This window comes from Pleurodeles waltl, chromosome 2_1 (assembly GCF_031143425.1).
Source record: "Pleurodeles waltl isolate 20211129_DDA chromosome 2_1, aPleWal1.hap1.20221129, whole genome shotgun sequence".
In the NCBI taxonomy this organism is placed as follows: Eukaryota; Metazoa; Chordata; class Amphibia; order Caudata; family Salamandridae; genus Pleurodeles; species Pleurodeles waltl.
The window spans coordinates 162263085-162286421 of record NC_090438.1 but is presented as its reverse complement, the minus strand read 5'-3'; the positions used below and the strand labels follow the sequence as shown (position 1 = coordinate 162286421).

Sequence of the window (23337 nt, the reverse complement as noted above, 5' to 3'; positions counted from 1 at the left end):
CTAAATACTGAATTTAGGGGTATTACAGGCAGTGCTTGATGGCAGCCAATGGGTTACCCACTTTGAGGGTGACTACACCCTGTCTGACCACTTCCGTTTGGAAATGGCATAACCCTGACCCTAGAGGTATAATTCCATCCTAAACAAGATGGAGACATTTAAAAAAGTGGTGTCCACTTCAGCTAATCCACCATAGGGGTGGCACTGGCATGATGTGGTCACACCTCTTAATCTAACTAATTTTCCTGACTATTCTGCCAGGAAGAAGTGGGGTCAGAATGGGGGCAGGGGGGTCGAGGAGTTGGTCATCTCCGTCATCTTGAGAGACCTGAGTTGAATTGAAAAGGCGGCTAGGCCTTTGAAGCTTCTCTGGAATGTCCATCCTGCCTGGAGGAGGTATCAACACCCCTTCCCAGTGCAGGCTTTCGTCTCTGGCCTCCGAGTGCTGGTTCTCACCATAGAAGGTCAGAAACGTGGCTAAGGTGGCTGAAATGGTCAGGACCAGTCAGTCAACACTCTAGTAGTTTATAGATTTTCAAGGGGGTACCTCTAAGGTACCCTCGGGTCAGGTATTTGTTAATCCATCTCTGGTATCAGTGTGGGTTCACCAATACAAGATGTTTGATACCAAACATCTCTACGTTCAGTGAAGCCATCATGTAGCTGGGAAACTCGTGATGACCAGTGCCCAGCACATGCATTTAAAATGGCTTCCCTGGTCACTTACGTCTGAGAATCAGCAAACACCTAGCAGGGGCATTTCTGCTCGTGCTGATATGCCCTCACTGTAGGAGGCTGTCCTAGTTTATTTTTGCAACACCTGCTGTTACTTGTGAATGGTTACTGACTGACTGTTGTGATATTGTAACTGCTTTCTACTCCTCCTACATAAGCTTTAGCTGCTCACCGCAGCTACCCCTACAGAGCTTCTGCTTTGTGGACACCTAAACACTATCACTAAGGGATGCCTGGACTCAGTATAGGGTGCTACACCATAGGTGTATACCATAAACGGAGCCAACCTCCTCCAAAAAACAAATTCCCAAACATCTGGTGACGCCCCTCCATCAGATAAGGATAGCAAAAATATTGACGCAACTGGAAAGGGGGTGGTTGCACAACTGCTAATCACTGGCATATCGCAAACTACATTGACCGCCTCTCTAGATGTGATAGAGCCCACTGGGATAAAATAGAGGAACTCTTCCAATACCTCCCTGAAGAAAACAGAACACAAACCTATCAGATAGCCTTTGAGCCTAAATTAATATTGAACATAATTATTCATTGTACCCTCAGCGCTACTGATACTGCATGTAGGAAGCTGACCTGGTGTGTGGTGAGTACACCTTATACCAGGTCTACAGGGAGTGCAGAATTATTAGGCAAATGAGTATTTTGACCACATCATCCTCTTTATGCATGTTGTCTTACTCCAAGCTGTAAAGGCTCGAAAGCCTACTACCAATTAAGCATATTAGGTGATGTGCATCTCTGTAATGAGAAGGGGTGTGGTCTAATGACATCAACACCCTATATCAGGTGTGCATAATTATTAGGCAACTTCCTTTCCTTTGGCAAAATGGGTCAAAAGAAGGACTTGACAGGCTCAGAAAAGTCAAAAATAGTGAGATATCTTTCAGAGGGATGCAGCACTCTTAAAATTGCAAAGCTTCTGAAGCGTGATCATCGAACAATCAAGCGTTTCATTCAAAATAGTCAACAGGGTCGCAAGAAGCGTGTGGAAAAACCAAGGCGCAAAATAACTGCCCATGAACTGAGAAAAGTCAAGCGTGCAGCTGCCACGATGCCACTTGCCACCAGTTTGGCCATATTTCAGAGCTGCAACATCACTGGAGTGCCCAAAAGCACAAGGTGTGCAATACTCAGAGACATGGCCAAGGTAAGAAAGGCTGAAAGACGACCACCACTGAACAAGACACACAAGCTGAAACGTCAAGACTGGGCCAAGAAATATCTCAAGACTGATTTTTCTAAGGTTTTATGGACTGATGAAATGAGAGTGAGTCTTGATGGGCCAGATGGATGGGCCCGTGGCTGGATTGGTAAAGGGCAGAGAGCTCCAGTCCGACTCAGACGCCAGCAAGGTGGAGGTGGAGTACTGGTTTGGGCTGGTAACATCAAAGATGAGCTTGTGGGGCCTTTTCGGGTTGAGGATGGAGTCAAGCACAACTCCCAGTCCTACTGCCAGTTCCTGGAAGACACCTTCTTCAAGCAGTGGTACAGGAAGAAGTCTGCATCCTTCAAGAAAATCATGATTTTCATGCAGGACAATGCTCCATCACACGCGTCCAAGTACTCCACAGCGTGGCTGGCAAGAAAGGGTATAAAAGAAGGAAATCTAATGACATGGCCTCCTTGTTCACCTGATCTGAACCCCATTGAGAACCTGTGGTCAATCATCAAATGTGAGATTTACAAGGAGGGAAAACAGTACACCTCTCTGAACAGTGTCTGGGAGGCTGTGGTTGCTGCTGCACGCAATGTTGATGGTGAACAGATCAAAACACTGACAGAATCCATGGATGGCAGGCTTTTGAGTGTCCTTGCAAAGAAAGGTGGCTATATTGGTCACTGATTTGTTTTTGTTTTGTTTTTGAATGTCAGAAATGTATATTTGTGAATGTTGAGATGTTATATTGGTTTCACTGGTAATAATAAATAATTGAAATGGGTATATATTTGTTTTTTATTAAGTTGCCTAATAATTATGCACAGTAATAGTCACCTGCACACACAGATATCCCCCTAACATAGCTAAAACTAAAAACAAACTAAAAACTACTTCCAAAAATATTCAGCTTTGATATTAATGAGTTTTGTGGGTTCATTGAGAACATGGTTGTTGTTCAATAATAAAATTAATCCTCAAAAATACAACTTGCCTAATAATTCTGCACTCCCTGTAGATATCACCACTTAGTGAAGTGTAGGCAGTGTCTAGAAGCCAGGATCTCTAGGGGTAGCTGTGGATGAGCAGATGAGGCTTATATAGGGCACATGCAAATTTCATGCAATACCACTGTGGTCTCACAGCACTTACACACATGAAAGAAAACATTCAGTTATACAAAAATAAATGAATAATAAAAGGAATGTCCATCCCAGCCGGGACCACCCCTAGGGTTCCCAGAGCTGATGTGAACCCCTCCTGGCAGAGTCCTCCTTGTTTTTTTGGAGGTTGATAGCCAATAGGGTTAGGTGTGTGCCCCCCTCCCTAAAGGAAGTGGGCACATGAAAGGTGTAGCCACCCTCAGGGTCGGTAGCCCTTGGCTGATGTCCTCTGACCCCTATAATGCTCCTAAATATAGTATTTAGGGGTACCCCTGACCCTTGCTCTTCAGATTCCTGGTGACCTAAGGAAGGAGGGCTGAAGAGCCGTACCAGCAGTCAAGACTCCAGACAACTGACTTGGTCCCAGACCTTCCGGCATGTCTGCAGCTTCAAGACTTCTGCTACAACAAGGCGACTTGTCCTGCAGGACCAGCAACCTCTACAAACCCTTAGAGGACTGCCTGCCTTTCCTAAGGACCAAGATCTCCTGAGGAAAGCGGCCCTCTCCACAAAAAAAAAACCTCAACCGGGACTCTAGGACCTTCAGGATCTGCGATTCCTGCACACTCTGCACCCGCCACCCATGGCCTGAATACAGGTGGCTCACCTGACCAGAGAGTCCCTAGGCATTTATCGACGTAGAGTCCACCCCGGCTTGACCCCTCTTGGCCACCACAACTAAAGCCTGAATCCAGAGGACCCCCGACCAGATCCGGTGAAGGTACCTGATGCCTAAATTACCCCTGCACCTGCAGCCACCAGGCCATGAGGAACCCAGCAGACAGTCCATTGATGTACAGAGGAGCCTCAACTTACCTGTCCAGCTGTTGGTCTTCTTCAGCCCACCCCGCAGACCAAACCTGCAGCCTCTTTGCGAGTCAGGAGTTTTCCATTGAAAAGGATTGGCCGCACAACACTGTTACAAAATTTTGCCCTGTGGGCACCTTAAACCCCAAAGACTAGCATATTAAGTCTAGTACTTACCTGTTAACTGTGTATGTACTTTTTCTCCCAGAACTCCATTGCCTTCAATGAAAGTGTCGATTTTTGAAATTGTAAAGTATCATACCTGAAAACTGTTTTATCTGTGTATTCCAAACAAAAAGTGCATTTGATATTTGAAAGTGATACATACTTGAAACTGTACTTAACTGCAACAAAGATCATTTTGGTTCTAGAAATAAAGTAGCAAAGTATATTTTTGATACATAAACATTGGTCTGGAGTTAGTCATTGAGTGTGTGCCTCATTTGTTGATTGCATGTGTACAACAAATGCTTTGGACTACCCTATGATAAGCCTAACTTCTCGACCAGAGTACCACAATAGAGAGCATTAGTATTATCCACTTTAGCCTCTTAGAAGCCTCTGGGGATCCACTGGACTCAGTACACGCTGTACCTTACTCTGGTGTAGTATATACAGAGCCAGCTTCCTACACTGGTGCTTCGCATTAGAGCCTCTTTCCTGACGAAAGTGGTCACAGCATTTCATATGGGCCAGTCCATCAACTTGACTATTTTCTGTGCTCCTCCACATCCCTCTAAAGAGTAGTGACTCTGCCGTATGCACCCAGAAAGAGTATTGTTGTTCTACCTTGACTGCACACAAGAGTTCGGGGTGAACTACCAACTCTTCGTGGGTTATCTAGGTGCAAAGAAACGACTAGGAGTGCAGAAACGGACCATCTCTCGATGGGTTGTTCTCTACATCAAAATTAGCTACTTACTGGCAAAGGAGTAGTCTCGTGAGGACTTACAGGCTCATTTCACCAGAGCCAAAGCTGCGGCTGCGTTAGACAGTCCCAGTCCCAGTCCTGGAGATCTGCCAGGCAGCAATCTGGGCTTCCCTGCACACGTTTACCAAACATTACTGCCGGGACAGTCATGTCTGCAGGGATGGTCACTTTTCCCATTTGGTCCTGCGGACTTCCCTTTTTAAATTAGTCTGCAGTCCCACCACTGGAGGCATTATTGCTTGGGTATGTATTAAAATGTAAGGAATCTGCTTCTAGATGAACAAGTTAATTACCTTTTGGTACTGCCGTATCTGGTGGAGACAATATCTAGCTGCAGATTCTTTACTGACCCACCCATTCTCCCTGCTCTGTGGACAGATTTCTAGGGTTAGGGACGATCCCTTTAGGGCCCTAGTTTGGACACTCCAGTGTCATTGCACTTCTTGGCTCTCCGCTCCTGGCATGGAAAGTCATGAAAAGTGACTGATGTTAGAGTGCCTCGGGCATAATCAAAGGTAAGTAACTTGTTCTTCAGGGTTTTTACTGCTGTAACAAATAAAACACATATTCCACTTTCTAACATAGAACGCCCTGCCTTAGGGCTCATTAAGCCTACCTTAGGGGTGACTTGCATTTGGTTAAAAAAAAATAAAGGAAGGTTTGGGCTTTACCATTACCTTACAATGCAAAGTCAATTTACCAGTTTACTACTGCCCTTTCAGTCTGCAGTAGGGGACTGGGTGCCATGCTCATTGAATTTGCCAGTTTCATGAATTTGTCAGTGCATGTTTGTGGTTTAGTGTAATGCTTGTATTTATATCTTGCAAATGTATGTATGGACTTGTTTGTAAGCGTATAGTTCCAGTAAAGAACCTACAGATGCATATGTCAATGACATTTTCCAGTTCCCCTGTCTTATAAAGCTGGCTTCTAAGTGTTACTTCTTGCCATTGGTGACAATAGCAAAAAATGCTTTTCAAGGGCATCAATACCAATCTCTGATGTCCATTTCAAAACTTGGTTAGATTTGAAAAGTTAAACGCCTCATTAAATAGTGGCCATGGGCAAGCAAAGCTTGAAAGATGGCTTCTGCTGGAAGCAGCACACTGCCTATATTCTGCATTACTGGTGCGAGCACCTGAGATGAAAACAATCAAGACTATAGGTGGATGAATATTGCGTACTTTAAAACTTAGATGATCCCTTTGACTTGAATCGTTCAAACCTGGACACCCCTCTGGTTTCAATCGCTTTTTTTTGTGATGCTTCCATGGAAAAGCTAGTGATCATTTTGGTAAGTCTGTAACCTGGTCTCTGTGCCCTTCCTGCTGCACTCATAGGGGGAGGTTGGGAGCAAGTTAAGTCATCTGAGCAGGAATCAGTGAGTAACCCTTGTCTGTGGTTATGGGTCCTGGAAACAAAGGCTGTTAAATGACTTTGGAATCCATGCTAGTGCTTTAAGAGATAACACTTCTTTCGACAGCCCAGGGTAATTATGGCACAGGCTGAGCCACACCAATGCTTTAGCTGCTACTAAAACCATGGAAGGGGAAGCAAGGGTAGAGACTGATGTATAGCTTGTAATCAGCATATGCGTATTCTGCCCTTTCATTACGTTCTAAGGTTGAAGGCTGCTTCTCTCCTGTTGAAATGAAATCTCAGGTCACAGTCCTTACTCAGCTTCCCAAGACCAGCACTGCCACTGCAGCAGCCAACACGTTTAGTGAAACAGGAAAGGTGAATTATTAAATGCTGGTTAAACAACCCAATTCCCCACCCAATTCAGGACTCAAGAACGTGCTTTTTTAAGAGATGGATGGGTCTCTCGAACGTGGTTCGCCCGAGGAAAAATGTATATGGTAAAAGCGATGTATGATTTGGAGAAAAGAATTGATCTTAAAGGATCTGGTAAATCAATTTCTTACAGCAGTAACATATAGGAGAATAACCATAGTTTGAAGCTGATACATTATAAGGGGGTGTAGGATGGTGGTTGGGCACTGGGAGGTACATATAGACTTGCTAACTGCACTGCTCAAACTTAAAAAAAAAAAAAAAAAAAAAAAAACTATTTAGAGAAGGTGCCCATTCTGCTAGGAGCTTGAGTAATGTGCCTCCAATACATACGTTGCCTATGAAAGAAAACCCTAGGGTAGCGGGACAGGATCTAGCCTCTACTGATGTAATAACTTGCTGATAGGAAACCCATGTTAAAGCTGCTGAGTTTATTAAAGTACCTAACAAACTTTTATGCAGTAACAAAAACTGACATTGGCTGCTTTTCTAGCAGCATACAAGGTTTCAGAATTGAGACACTAAAATTGAGTTTTTGAATTTGAGGATTTTTCAAAATAATCAGGAAAGGCAGGATCAAGCAAATGAAGAGCATCCTAAGGGTGTCATAGTAATAGACTGCACAAAACATGTGGTGCACCGACCCAGTCTCAAATCACTGGTGTGGTGATGGGTGATGGGTGAGGGGAGAGGGGGAGGAGTGAGTAAGAAGCGTTTCTGAAGCACTCCGATTGCCTGACTCCTACTGTGAGCAAATGGACACTGATAACGTCAGTGAATACTGATACACTGATAATGTCAATGAAAGATGACAGGAGGGAGAACTATAGGAATTTAAAGGAAGATGCTGAAGGGGGTATAAAAAGGAAAGGCTGTGTTGCACTGAAGTGGTCATGGCAGTTTCAAGTAACTCTGGTGGTGCTAAAAAACAAAAAAAAGAATTGTGACTTTTGAATCGGTACCGCATCAAGCTGCAATTGAAATGATGGGGTTTGGATACCTTGCAGTCCATCCTTGGTGGTCAGTGAGTTAGAGGAATCTCATGAGGCTACAGGTCATGAAAGTCCTAAAACAGTTAAGCATAACAATTCAGGCTCATCATCTTTAGCTGGAATGTTGCTACCTCATCCACTTCTTCCCTTACCAAATTCTCTGAAAAGAATAGTGCTCAGTAATACAGATTGTCCCATGAACCCAATTGAATGATTCACAACGTGCAGGTTTTCATTTATTTTGGTGTTTGTATTTTCTTAAACCTGTTAGACTGAAACTATTGTAAGTCTGCCAAGGTTTGAAAAGGTTGATGTTTTATCAGGTAATAGAAAAATTTGTTTAAATTGCAAAATGTACTGTCTAAAGCATTTTTCCAAGATTTACAGTGTTATGTAAGGTTTGGGCCTGAAGTGTTCCCTTCTTAAGAATTACTTTTTTAATGGTTATTGGCACCATGCTGTCTAAATTTATGATGCATGTAAAAGCTGTAATTCATGTATTTAACTAAATATATTTATGTATCTATATGTAGTGGAATAGATGTAACTAAACTAACTTTCAGTGCTATAAAGTGTTGATCAGTGAAAATCAAGCTTCCACCTCACCAATTGTGATCACTCTCAAAAATGTAGGTATTAACTGCAAAAGAAAAGAAAGCTCAGTGGGATGACCGTACACGAATTACTGAACTTTTTGCAGTATCGCTTCCACAACTACTAGCAAAGGTAGGCATAATTGAATCTTTTGCTTTGAGAATGGTAAATCAATACTTCAAATTGTAATACATTACCTGAGGGCTGAGATGATCATAATTACATTGCAAAGTATGCAGGCAAATGGCAAAACCACCAGTTTGCTTGATAAATGTTGCTCAGTGGTTTCTTTCCTAAGAAGTTCTTGTTGTTCCTATGGATCTACCTTCATTAAAATCGCACTTTGTAGTCACTCTGAATGCTGCCAACTTCACAGCTGATGTCTGAGAGTTAAGTGGCACCAGAATAACATCAGCAGTTAAAATACACAGTTGTTTTCACAGGAAGCGTCAAATGTGATGAGTGTTGGACACTGTTGTCGTACCCAGCGGAGACCATTTTAATTTTTTTCCTAAACTTATTTTGATTTCTTTTTTTTTTTTTTTTTTACACAAAGATGACTGTTGCTTAGAAAGTGTTGCTAGCCCTGCATTCACCCATTTCTGATGTAGACTTTTAACAGCAGCCCATAGAATTATTCACAGGCATCAGACTGAGCAGTACCTCTGCACACCAGTAGAAGGTGTTGATTTGCTCAACATTGCCTCCGTCAGAAGTTACGTGCTCGGTGCTGTAAGGAAATTCCTTTTTTTTATTGTCACCCCCAATTTTTAAACTAAAGATGCTGGTTGTTCAGAGTGCACTGAGACCTGCAAACCAGGTTTCAATATCTGTGACATGACCTTAAAATGTGTATGTGGTGGGGTTTTACCCAATTGGCCCATACTAATTTACTAGAGTACCTAGTATACGGTACCCAGGGCATGTAAGTTAGTGTCACCCCAGGTACGGCAGCATTAGTTGTGCCACTCTGGATGTGACAAAAGTAAACCTTGGCTCTCAAGTAGCCACTGCTGTTTGGAAGGGCAGTTTTCAACTGCTGACTCGATTTTGCCATTTAAAACAACGGTGTAGGACGCCTGCTCTCTTTATAGTACACTAAAATGAAGTACAATGTGCAGAATCTCCAGTGGATCCCCAATTGTTATTGCAGAGGCAAAAGTAGATAGGACTAATGCTCTATTTTGTGGCACTGTGGGCGAGCAGTTAGGCTTATCAGAGGATAGCGCTAACGGGTGTGGACATTTCTAAATAATCAAATTGTCCAAGGGACAAGATGCTACAGAAATCTGCATGCCCATTAAAGAAATCCACTTGTCCCACCTGCTCTGTAAATCAATTATATGGGCTGGGACACAGACATAAGAAGAATTGTATTTACTCTTGATAAAAGTGACCAAAATAGTTTGCAACAAAGCAAGGGCAAAATATAATTTTGTACTGGAAAAGTGGCATTACTGTTATTCACCCAACAAGTAGCGGGACAACATTAGAAGCTGATGAACATTTAACTTTAGGTGCTGTACCTTGGCCACCCCATAAAGCAAGGTGGAGCTCCTTTGAATGGAAAAGAGCTGCAGTAGGAATCATTATACTGAGAAAGACTGTCAGTTGGTTATGACAGGGCATCATATAGCTATTCACATGCTTTTTCCCTACTAAAATGCAAAAACAAATGAATGAATGAAGGTTTGATAACTGAGAACTGAGAATCCAGTAGCTTGTGTGTGCGAGCACTTGAGATAACATTTGTTCTGAAATAAGCTAAGCTTCTACAATGGGAGTAAATGTTTTTAAATGGCACACAAAATTAAGTGTTTTTTAGATGAATATTAGTAATCTCATTCTAGGCAAAAACTATTTGGCCTTTTCTTTAAATACTAACTTACACCACCAACATTCTTAAATGTATTCCATTTCATTGTCAACTGGTTAAGGTTGTGGTGTTAGTCTTAAGTCAAGTTCACCATTCAATCTGTGGCAAGGCACACAATCCGACTAGGTCTGTTTTTTTGTTTTTTGTGATCTACTCAAAAAGCAATGGAGAATTCCTACAAGCTGCATGTCTATTCTCGTGGCACCATCTTTAGAAAGAAACATGGTATTGAATGATTTTAGCCTTCTCAAGTTCAATTCATTTCACTTTTGCATGAGGTGGCTAAGATTTTTGCATTCTGTGTTAATTCACAATACCCAGCTAGACTACTTTTATGCTCTTTTTTTCTCTCTAGCACATCACTAGATTTGTTCTTGTGATAGTTTTGGATATCCTTCATCTAATAGCGGCTGTTCTATTTCTTCTTGAACAGTCATGGTATTTTGATACTGTCAAAATGCCACTGTTACACATGATCTCCAAAACATCCCAAGTAGAGGAGCAGCTTTCCAGTGTGTGCATTTTCTCTGGTTTCAGTTTGGTCAAATGCTTTACGCACATTTATCCACTATGCATGTACCTTGAGTTGTGGTGTTGCTTGGTCTTCTGCTGTGTCACCAAGTCTGTTTATCACTGATATTGAAACTCTAGGGTACCTCATCCAGTGGCATGGTTTATATTTTCACCTTTATTGTGGGACCCTTAGCAGCCCTTTTTAGGCAATTTATGATGAAGCTTGATGCTGGGTAGTTAGAGGTTGAATATCTTTGGTATCCTTGATGTAATGATGGTTGGTACTAGTTTGGGCCTCTTGGGCTCAAAATGTGGTCACAACAGTGAGGGCCCTAAAGCTGTAAAAACAGACAAGAATGTGAGCATCATGTCTGAGGAAAATCTGCATCTGACATCATATAGCTTCAATCTCCTTAACCTGTTAATTTAATTTGAAGATGTTAGTATTCTTCTGTGTCCCCCTTTTGAGGGACGGCATTCTGCAGTTACTGCGGTCATCGGCTTCCAGATGGGTTATAGTAATGGACCTCATCTTGGCCTGAAAATAAAGCTTGTTTGTTCTTTAGGTAATATAGACCTCTGCAGCTCAAACTGGTAACACTCATAAATGTTGCACTAGCAAAGGATATTTTGTGCAAACTTCACTTGTTTGCTGTTTGCATTCATTTCATTGTACTCTAGAATGTGCATAAATCTTTTGAAAAACGTTGTACTAGCAGTCTTGTCTTGCACTTAACTTTTACTTTTGGTCAGTGCTGGAATGCAGAGGGATTCAGCAGGATTCTCGTTTCAGCATCTATTACTGAGCTGCATTGGGGATCCGTCTGGCCTCCGTGAAATACACAGAATTTATCCTGGTTTAATTGGCCAACATCGGGACTTTATTCAGCAGCACCTGCATGTTGTCAACTTTGTGTGGAGCAGCAACATATAGGCAGTAAGGGGGCTTCCCTATTTTAGATTACAGCTGGGTCTAAAACAAAGGTCAAATTTAAAACACCCCTGTTTTGTTTGAATATAATCCTTGCTCGGAGTTATCTGGAGGCCAACACCTAAATGGCAATGCAATGGATGGGAAACAAAGGCACACAGCTAGTTATCACCTCACAAGTACTGAAAAAAAACTAGTGTGTGGAGGCAAGCTTTTGACTTTGTTCAGTCCCTGTATTTGAAAGATATGCATGCACTGTAAGAATGTCAGATGTATTGGTTTGTAGTAGTACTTACACTTTTAACAATTTAGTAGTTACTATTTTTTTTATTAAATCTTTTGTAGCGCTATTAATCCCAATGTAGGGTGTCGGAGCACTTTACACCACACACATTATACATGGACTATAATCATACTAGCGTGTAAACCAGTGAATACAACCTCATTGGCTTAAGTAACTTTGTAAATATGACTGTATGATGTTACATAAGACAATGAGAGTTTCTAGGTTTAGGAGTCACACATTTTTTACTGGCAGGAGTTTTATGTAGAGAGTCCATGGCCAAGAGAAACACCAAGTAAGGATTTAAACAGTAACACAGTGATTGTTTTTTTTTGTGCTAATAAGTCTTTATTACCACCCAAACCATTTTAGCAGGCTTATCATGACAACATACTGGAAAAAAAAAAACAGACCTTGCAGTTTGCAGGCGGGTTCTTGATGCCCGTTCACAACTCACTGTGCTGTATTACGACTGTTTATGAACAGCACGTAATAAAATGATCTCTGTGTCAAAAGTAGAACCCCATTTACCTAGCCACATAAAATAAGAATGTTATTTGCATGTTACCCAATGTTTTTTTGACAGGAGACAAATTAACCCTCTGGGCTTGTTTATGTGCCAAAAGTTTGACTAAATGAAACACAGATTTCTGTAGCAAGTGCATTAACCACCAGAGTTGTCTTGCCATTATCATTCCTTAAGATTTACTGGGCACACACAGCTCTCTGCAGCAGGTGTCTTAACCCCATAAGATATTATAGAACGCAGGCTTTGTAGTCAGCTTAGCCAGAGCGAATGTACATGTCAAGTTTCTCCTTGTTGCCAATTTCTTTGTTGCAGAGTTCTTAAAAATTATGTATGTTGACTGAGACTGCTTATCATGGCTACTTCCCCTTTGTGTTGCACCCTAAATACCCATCAGACTGACACAAACATAATCTGAAGATGTAAACATTACTCAACATAATTATGGCTATAAGGCATACCACCTGCAGGCCTACCCTCCAGCAAACTCTGCCTCATTAATAGTACACGTTCGTGCCTGGATTGGTGGACACAAGGCAGGTCCTGTGACTGACCGGCTGAGAGGGTGGAATGGTCTGCTAAAATGTTATAGTGCTTCATAGCCCATTTAAGTGTATGAAGCACTGTATTTTTTATATGAAGTATTATATTGTTCATTTAAGTAAATGCAACTATAAAAATAAAAAAAAACTGCGAAATATTAAAGTTTCAACTTCCACTCAACTTTTCTTTGTAAATTACAGAAATGGCCTGTGCATTAAATAATGAACTTAAATCAGCAAGCTACACTGAAAGCCTTGAGACTGTATCCTGCTGTTTACGTTTCCTTCTGGTTTAGTTTCCGCACAAGTTTGCAAATGACTAAACCAAACAATTAGGTGCTGTAATGAATGTCAGCTTAAAGTAAAATTCTTTTATACATTTATTACCCTATTTACACACACACACACTTCCAATCACCTCCTGAAAAAATGTAAGCTTCTTAAAAAGACTGCTCCATAGTGATAATCTGGCAGATCACTAAATGCTCCACAGCTGTGTCCGTTTTTATTTTGATCTATTGCCTATTTGTCCTTTGAGCTGTACGAAAGTAGCCTTTTTATAGCATGGTTACCCTACGTTTTGGCCTGTTTATCAGTGTGTTTGACTGTGTTCACTGGGATTCTGCTAACCAGGACCCTAGTGATTAAGCTCTCTCCTTTTAAACATGGTTGCGGGAACCTTTTTCACCCCCACATTTGGCATACTGGTACCCCCATGTAAGTCCCTAGTATATGGCACCCAAGTACCCAGGGTGTTGGGGTAACAGGGGATCTCTATGGGCTGCAGCAGTTAGTCTGACACCCTCAAGGAGCCCAGTCAAAAGGGGCTATTTAGGGGCTGTCTCTTGGCTGGGTCCTCAGATTCGGCTTGCAAGACTCCAGCAGGATTCCTCTGCAACCTCCACTTCGACTTCTGGCCACTGAAACTGCAGCTGGATCCTCCTGGAACTGACAACACTGCAATCCACTCAAAGACTATTCTGCAACTTTGTTTCCACAGCTCCTCCCAGCTTTGCAACATTGCCCTGGCTGTGCATCCTCAGAAGACAGCAACTCTTCAGCCTGCCCAAGAAGACAGAATCTCCATTGGAGTGAAGGAGTCACTCCCCTGCATCTGCAGGCACCTGCTGCAATGATGATCTGCTGTAGCTCCAGTCCCCAGGATTCCTTCCTGCAACGCTCTGCTCACTGCATGGTTCTCCCGTAGCGTGGGATCCTTTTCTGTAGTGCTGTGTGGTCTGCTCCTGTGACTTCTGTGTCCCCGTCCTGTAGGACTCCTGTTGACTCTCTCTGACGCTGAGGGTCCCATGTGACTTGTCCTCCTGAGGAGTCCTCCTGGGCCTTTGTGGACCCCGGCAGCACTGCGAATTTGCCTTTGCCTAGGCTTGTTGGTGGAGTTCCTGCACACCTCTGCAATTTTCACTCCAGCGTGGGACATGTTCTGCATCCATCAGGAAAACATCTCCGGCTCCAGGGCTGCAGTGCTGACTTGTTCTTCCTCACTGTCGACCAACTCTTGCAAGTACAGCTCGGTGGGTAGTGGCTCCTACTCCTCCTAGACTCCACTGTGACTTTTGGACATGGCCCCCTCCCTCCACATTTCTTCTCCAGAAATCCACAGCTGGTTTTCTTGCAGTCTTGTCTGGGTGTCTTCTATTCTTTTTTTCATCCTTTTGAGTGGTTTGGGTTAATTCCAGTGAAATACTCATGCTTTCCTGGTCGCTAGTGGGTTATTGTGTTACTTAAATTTGTAGTTTTGTATTACCCCCAGCTCCCCTCTACACATTCCACTTACCTAGGTGGGGGTCCTGTATTCAAATTCAATTTTTTTTGAGTACATGGTTGGGCTCCCCTAGGGTCACTATTGCTTATTGCTATTTGCACCATTTTCTAACCTTCTCTATGCGGATCCCTGATTACTAGTGTACATATTTAGTGCTCACTTACCTCCTAAGGGAATATTGTCTTTTTTTGTAATTTTGGTATTGCCCTAAAAATAAAGTGCCTTTATTTTTGTAACACTGGTTTCATGTGTGTGTAAGTGCTGTATGACTACAGTAGTACTGCACGAGCTTTGCTTGCCTCCTAAATAAGCCTTGGCTGCTCATCCACAGCTACCTCTAGAGAGCCTGGCTTCTAGACACTGCCTAAACTTCACCAAGAGGGGATACCTTGACCTGGTGTAAGTACCTTGGGTACCCACCACACACCAGGCCAACTTCCTACACGGGCAAAATAGAAATTACATCTTCCACCCCTCCAAAGATATCAACGTGGCTCGGGCGATAGGAATTCCCCACCCCTGTGCTAAGCATTTGTTGTGCTCACAGAGGCAATAAAAGACACGCACTCAAAGAATAAATCCGAGACCAATTTACAAAAATAGCAATTCTTTTTATATTTGTTTAAGCCCAAGAACTATGTGATCAGGTAAGAAGACTTTTAAGCATAAATACTTTGCAGTTTCAAAAATACACAGTGCAATTTTCAGAGTCATCTCAATGTTAACCTGTGGAGGAAAAACTTATTGCCTGGTTTCTGTTGCAATTTCGAGTGAAAGTGCAGTGGGTCCCTGCAAAACAGGTTCTCAGTGCCAGATCTCTTATCCCAAAACTGCAGTGATTTTTCCCAATTGGCAAAGCTTTAGGCCTCAGGGACCCGATAACTAAGTGCACAAAAGTGCTGTCTTCCCAGGCTCTGTGTCTTGGTGCAGAACTAAAATGAAAACACAACACGGCACACAGCCTGTGTGCCCTGTCGACCTTTACACTGTATACAGTATATGTAAGTCATCACTCAGCAGGCCTTCCAGCCCTAAAGGCAGGATGCATTATGTTACATGTGAGGGCATACCTGCATGAGCAGGTATGCCCCTGCTATGTCAATGTCGATTCACAGACATAGTAAGTGAACAAGGAAGTCCTTTTAAGTACAGGTGCTGGACACTGGTCATTATGAGTTCCTCAGCTACATGATGGCTTCACTGAAGATAGGGATGTTTGGTATCAAACATCTCATATTAATACAGGCTCTCAGAGGGCACCTTAGAGGTGCCCCCTGCAAACCTACCAAACTCCTGACACTGACTGGTCAAAACTGGTGCTGCCCGTTAGAGTTCTGGTCCCCTGAGGTGATAGCCAACACACTTGAAAGCTCAGAACAAAGACCTGCTCTGGGCAGAGGTGCTAACAACTCGTCTAGGCAGGATGGATATTCCAGGGTGGGAAGTTTCAAAAGCCTTGCTGCCTCTGTAATACAACTGAGGCATTTCCAAATGGTGAGAAAATTAGGCAGATTCATGCTAGTCCCAATCCTAAAGTGGACGAGCAGAATTGGAAACTACCATTTAAATTCCTCCATCTTGTTTGGAAGGAATATAATCCACTAGGGTTATCAAACAAAGTGATCCTAAAAGTGGTGTAGTCACCCTAAAGGTGAGCCAACCCACTGGCTACCACCTAGTACCCCCTGTAACACCCTTAAATTCAGAATTTAGGTGGTACCCCTGAACCTTAGAACTCCTGACCGCAGCAGAGAAGACTACAAACACCAAGTGACTTGGCCTCAGCCCTACCTGCCTGGTTGCAGCCCTCGTAGATCCTGCACCACCAAAAGACTACCTGTCCTGTAGCCCAGTGACCTACAAACCTTTGGGAGGATTGCCTGCCTTTCATGAAGATAAAGTTCTCCCAAGGACAGTGGACCTGTTCAAGAAGAAGCCAACTTCAAAAGAAAAGAATTCTGCCCTGAGGAACTGGGAAACTGCCTCTGAACCCACCTCTACACCCAGCTGCTCATGTGCTGCTGATAGTGTAAGTTTGGTGCTGCCTTTAACCCCTCCCCCCTTGTAATACCTGAACCCCGGGAGATCAATGCCTAATGCTGCTTTACTTACCAGTGAGCAGTTTATCTTAATTCACCTCCATTCTCCGTTGCTTATTGTAAGGAAATGCCTCCTTGGCATGGTTACCCCCTGACATTTTGCCTTTTGTTGATGCCAGTTATGATTGAAAGTGAGCTGGGACCCTGCTAACCAGGCCCCAGCACCAGTGTTCTTTCCCTAAACTGTACCTTTGTTCCCACAATTGGCACAGCCCTGGCACCCAGATAAGTCCCTTATAAATGGTACCCCAGGTACCAAGGGCCCTGATGCCAGGGAAGGTCCCTAAGGGCTGAAGCTTGGTTAGGATTCTCAGGTAAATAAAGCACTTACACAGTCAGTCTCCTGGGCATAGGCAGTCCACCATTGGGGGTTCAAGGCAACCCGAAAGCCACTGCACCAGCAACACAGGGGCAGGCAGGTGCAGAGGTCAAAGGAGGTCCCAGAACACAGACACACCTATGGAGAACAGGGGTGCTCCGGTTCCAGTCTGCTAGCAGGTAAGTACCTATGTCCTCGGGGAGCAGACCAGGGGGGTTTTGTAGAGCACTGGAGGGGAGGGGGGGGGGGGGAGGTCATAAAAGCCCACAAAACACAACCTCAGCGGCACAGGGACGGCCGGGTGCAGTAGGCAAAGTAGGCCTCGGGTTTGCTGTAGAAAGCAGTGGAGGGACCCGGGGGTCACTTAGGTGATGCAGGCAGGGCACAGTGGGCTTCTCGGGCCAGCCAACGACTGGGCTAGGATGAGGGTCGCCTGCTGGTCACTCCTACTCTGGTAGGTGGTTCCTCTCGGTCCTGGGGGCTGCGGATGCAGTGCTTGGTCCAGGTTTCTGGTTCCTTTACCAGGCAGTCTCGGTCAGAGGGAGCCTCTGGATCCTCTCTGCAGGTGTCGCTGCAGGGGTGCAATGGGGTCGTCTCAGGGTGTCCACTTCATCGTAGTCGTCTGGGAGTCCTCTCTGCGGTGTTGGTTTTTCCGAACTCTAGCTGTGGGCGTTGGGTGCAGAGTGTGAAGACTCACTCTTCTCGCGGGAAGTGGAGTCTCTTTAAAAGTTGCTTTAAAGTTGCAAAGTTGTTGCAGTTTCTGAACAGTTTCGCTGTTCTCTGGAGTTTCTTGGTCCTTTGGTTTCAGGGCAGTCCTCTGAGTACTCAGAGGTCGCTGGTCCCTGTCTGATGCGTCGCTGTGCAGGTTCTTTGAGTCTGGCCCAGACCGGTAGGGTGGGGGCCAAGTCAGTTGTAGTCTCCGTCGTCTCTGCAGGGCTTTCAGGTCAGCATTTTTCTTTGTTTAGGTTGCAGAAATCTGATTTCCTGGGTTCAGGGTCACCCTAAATACTAAATGTATGGGTTTGTTTAGTTCTTGGGGGCAGTAGCCAATGGCTACTGTTCTGGAGGGTGGCTACACCCTCTTTGTGCCTCTTCCCTGAGGATTTCTAAAGACAGGGGTCACTTCAGCTCAGGACACCTTAGGGGCTGTCCTGACTGGTGTGTGACTCCTCCTAAGTTTTTCCCATTATCCTCTCCTGCCTTGCCGCCAAAAGTGGGAGCAGTGGCCGGGGGGCTGGGCATCTCTACTAGCTGTGATGCCCTGGGGTGCTGTAACAAAAGGCATGAGCCTTTGAGGCTCACCGCCATGTGTTACAGTTCCTGCAGGGGGAGGTGAGAAGCACCTCCATCCAGTGCAGGCTTTGTTTCTGTCCTCAAAGCACAAAGGCTCCCACCCCAGGGGGGCAGAAACTCATCTCAGTGGCAGGCTGGCACAGACCAGTCAGTGCTGCACTGAAGGATTGGATAAAATACAGGGGCATCTTCTAAGGCACCCTCTGTGTGCATTTGGTAATAAATCCAACACTGGCATCAGTGTGGGTTTAATATTCTGAGAAGTTTGATACCAAATTTCCATTCAGTGTAGCCACTGAATAATAATAATAGTCATCAATCCAAAAGTTATTGCTGTGAATAGCATGCCGGAAAAAGTTCAGTCCATCGCGTTCTTGGCCGCCGCCACAATGAGTAACCATTTATTATTATTGAGTAGTGTTACATATTGATGCTGTATTTTATGCCTTGAGAAAGCCCTGGTGGACACACCATAGAGGGCGAAACACGTGTTGGCTGAATACTCTACATGTTCTACGTGTTACTCTCACACTGGATGAATACGCTAAAACCACGTTATCGTTTTATTGGAGAAATTTTCTACACTTACAAATATTAAAAATACTTTCAAATTGAAAACATCTATTCCAGTCTCATGATTAAGGGATGATGTACATTAACGGCAACTAAAAGCCTAGCTACTTATATTATTAACATGAACTCACCTTTCTTCATTTGGATTACTTACATATGGGGGACTAAGGTCCAATCCCCCAGGTTTGATTTCCCACGAGCATTTCCTTTATCAGTGAACAGGCATTCTACACAGGAAGTTAAAACTGGACCTTCACCCGTAACTGCATATTCCATGTCACCCTTCCTTATTGTGGGTTGTTTGTCTTATAACAATTTTAGGCTGTAAACTTTCTTCTCTTGGCTTCTAATTGGAAAAATAAATGATGATGTACACTTTTATCTAGCAGTCTTGAACCAGTACTACCGAAGATTTTTTTCCATATCCAGTCTGATGCTTGGAGAATAAGTTCTTAAAAGCAATCTGTATCCATTTTAAAGCACTTTACCAAAGGCAAGTAACTTGTTCTTTTGGTGGCAAGATTGTTTACCAGATTATCCATTTTTCTTTGAACTCTTGAAATAGTTGCTATTAAGCCATGAAAACAAGTTTACATTTCCTAAGCTAGGAGTTTAGGCCCATAAGAAAAAGTATGTGATTGTGATATTTTGTTCTTTAATAGTGTTTTGCTTCTATAAAAGGAATAGGAATTGTATGTTATGTACTTTCAGAACATCATATTTTTTAGCTTATTTTAATCTTAAATATTTGATTTTGTTTTGCAGTATTCTGTGGATGCTGAAAAGGTGACTAACCTCTTGCAGTTGCCACAGTACTTTGATTTGGAAATCTACACAACTGGCAGGTTGGAAAAGGTATAGAAATGTTTATATATATATATATATATTATCAAAACCTAGAACAACTTTGAAATAAGGATCTGAACTGCAATGAAGATCAACATACTTTAGGCCTTGGGACCAAAAGTGATTTGAACTGAAAGCATTTTTTGCATTAGATATGTCCACTGACTAATCTAGAGTCTGAAAAAATAAATCTCTTTTGGGGAATTGCAGCTCAGCTACAGCAGATGATTCGACTAGAAGGGTTGGGAGGTAACGAAGAATATTCAAGTACCCTGGAAACAGGGCATACAGAGGCACATTCTCACCTTTTCCAACCACAAATTCCTGTTATACAGGCTAAGCCTAAACCGGAAGAGAATTCTTTTAAAGATGCATTCTTGGAGAATAATTATGTCCGATACAAAGTAGAATCATGTGAGGGCTGAAGGACACATTTCTAGTGCCTTTCACTTAGGAACACAAGCTTTGTCAAGCAATAACCGGGGTGTTTTTTTTTTTAATTTATTTATTTTAATTAATAAAACAGTTTTGTTTTCAGATGGAAAGGAACAGCTTATAAAACATAATTTACTCCAGTATTTGAACTTTCATAGATTCACATGCTTGAATACTTCCCCTTTGTCGAAATGGGAGTCCCCGGTGGACTATAAAACCAGGCCTGAAGATGTATGTATACAATACATGAAGTAGGCCTCAATACAATAACCCATCCTAGTCGTTTTGTAAAATAGACCCAAACTTAAACCAATCAGATTGCCTCACCCCTCTAGAACCTCTGGTGAGGAGCTGCCTTCCTAAGATTGTACACAGCACATTGTGCTGAGGAGTCTCCTTTGAGCTCTGCTCAAAGTTTTCTGTCAGACGACTTGTTTCTACAGCTTTTGGATATTTCTATCTACTCTGGTGATTCAAACTGGGTGCAATGTCAGAGACACCAAAGAAAGGCTTTTCAGATCCTATGCCTCATGCTTTAAAAAGAAATTATATGTGGAGAATCCACATGAGGCGTATTTACTGCCTGTACCCCAGCCATAAGACCAAGGACTGCAAAATCTGCAGGAAGTTTTCTACCAGGACCCTGAAAGACAGGGAGGGTCGCCTTCTGTAAGACTGGACACTCTGCCTCTGATGAGGACAGTGCCTCTTCTATTTCTGCCCCTAAAACACCTCTTAAAAGAAAACAAAGTTCTGAGGGCCTAGAGCCACTTAGGAAAAAGACATCAAATCATGGCTTTCCACAGAAGAAAAGACTGGGTACAGAATCCCTAAAAAACAAAAAAAAAAAAAAAAAAAAGTAAAGAAAACTACTTCAGAGCCGGCCACTCCTCCTCCTAAAGTGTTTCACGTATTTAAGAAGCCTAGCGCTGCACCTTCGACGATGCCGTCGTCGATGACCGTTTCATCTGTGATGCCGGTGGTGGTAACCATCTCTACGTCGACGGCAGCTGCTACAGGATCTTTGTCAACGACAGTATCATCCTAGTCAACGGTGCGCTCCATCTCGTCGATGCTTCTCTCGCCGACGACACACCTGTCGGCAATCCTCTCGTCAACGATGATTCCAGCGACGACTATCGCCAACGCCCCAGTCGACATGTGGTTTCTTGTCTTCAACACCAGGATTGCTTCCAAAGACAAAGACCATCTACATTACTTTTGGGTCAACCTGCGCAACATACTCTGCTTAAAAAGCTCGCTTAACACCTGCTGTTACATCCCCGAGCAAAGTTTCAAGACTCTTGCCATCTAGGTTTTTAGATGATGGCGATGATGAGGGCTCACATCAAGATACAACGTTTGGAGTAGCTAGAAGTCCTTCGCAGCTACACGTGAAATGCCAGGAGAACTCGGATGACGATTCGTATTATGGCCAACAGTACTATGACCCAGTACCACAACAGCAGGGAACAATATATCTACCCCCGGTCTGGTGTCTGATCTCCAGGCTATGCTGGCGGACTACAGAGAACGCTTCTGTGGTTTCCCAGGTTGTCCAGAGATGCTCCACGAACCCTTCAGCGCCTTTATCGGGACCTTCTGATAAGGATGGAAGGTGCCTGGGCAATATCAGGAAGAGGTTCTCTTCTATGTCGGCAGTTGTGGTTGCTGGTCCCACTGGATGCAACTCTGTTGCAGGTTCTTTGAGTCCGGACACAGGCCGGTTGCACTTGCCAAGACCTGTTGACTATTCGTCTAGGAGATCTTCAGGTGCCAAGATGAGCCTCCGTCCTGCAACCCCGGCGACGTGAGACTTCTTTTTTGTTTTACTGGTAAGGTCTCCTTGTGACTCCCTGTGTCCTTCACCTGTGGGTCACTTGTGGGGGCTCCATCAACTTCTCCTGGCATTGCTATGTGCTGAAGGCTGGCGCTGACTCCCTGTCAAGGGTAGAGTCTCCCGGACCTTGCTGGTTCCGAAACCTTTGCAAATACTTTTTCAGCTCCTGCTTGGATTTGCCAGTGCTTTTTGGTGACCTGGCTGGTCGCTGGCCCTCCTGCCATCCGGCGACTGTCGAGGGACAGCTTGTAGGCGCTCCTGGGATCTTCTGCAGCTCCTGGGCCCCACAGCTGGACTTATTCTTCCACTGATTTGCAGGAACTTCACCTTTTGGAGGGTGGGCATTGCCACCTGCACCACCCGGGCACCTGCAAGAGTGCTGGACTCTGTCACCTTCCTGTGCAGGTGCTCAGCGTCTGGAATCTGTCCCTGGATTCCACTGGCCTGGTCCATGGGTCATGCCAGTCCGAGGCCTCCACTAACTTCAGAGAGAGTCCCTTCTTCATCTGGGTCCCTGGTGTAGGAACTCCTGTCGTCTTATCCTGCGGTAGGGGCACTCTCCATCCTTACTCTTGTCTGCTGTTTTCTCGGGGTCCCCTGGGAAGGGTCCTGAATCCTACAAACTCCAACTACTACTCTGTGTTAGCCTAGGGGACAACTGGGTGGGTTACTACATTGCACCTAGTTGCTAGGGACACTTACTACTGTTCTTACCTCTGGGGCTTCTATCTGCCCTAACTAACTACATTACCTTGGTTGGGGTCACCTTTTCGCATTCAACTTTTTTAGTATATGGTTTGGTCCTCCTATAGTGTCCTGTGTATTTTTGTGCTATTTCTGATTGTTTTGTGTATACATGGTGTGTATGTATCTCCAAAGAGATCTACTGATAGCCTAGTAGTAGTGTTGTAATAAAGTATCCTTCATTTTTGCAACACTTGTGTGATTCTTTTGTGTGGGTGAGTTCCCGTCTGACAACTGTGGTATTACAATTCTCTTCCAGGGGATCCTCCTCAATGGTCATAAACATTGAATATTCCAGCCCTTGTGCGGGGACCCCGGAGCATATATAAAATAAACGCATATAAAGTATGAAATATGCACAAAATATATATATAGCATTTTTAGTAGGATTTTTAGTAGGATTTACCAAAGCCCCATAACTGGGCCACACCATAGGTGTACACCATAAACTGAGCCAGCCTCCTACACCAGAATCCACACTATCACCTTTGCTACAAATCACTTAAAACACAGGTCTTTCGTATGAAAGAGCAAGTATGTT

The 23337-nt window shown here is 43.8% G+C and overlaps 1 protein-coding gene across 4 annotated transcripts in view; it reads left to right on the top strand.

Annotated features, from left to right (window-relative positions):
• The window catches only part of STAG2 (STAG2 cohesin complex component), a 987179-nt gene that overhangs the window by 637025 nt on the left and 326817 nt on the right, over positions 1-23337 (top strand). For all 4 annotated transcript variants that reach the window (XM_069211859.1, XM_069211886.1, XM_069211877.1 and 1 more), the window contains exons 18-19: positions 8233-8325; positions 19697-19786. In XM_069211859.1, the coding sequence (XP_069067960.1) occupies positions 8233-8325; positions 19697-19786 (183 nt within the window). The remainder of the gene's footprint in view (positions 1-8232; positions 8326-19696; positions 19787-23337) is intronic.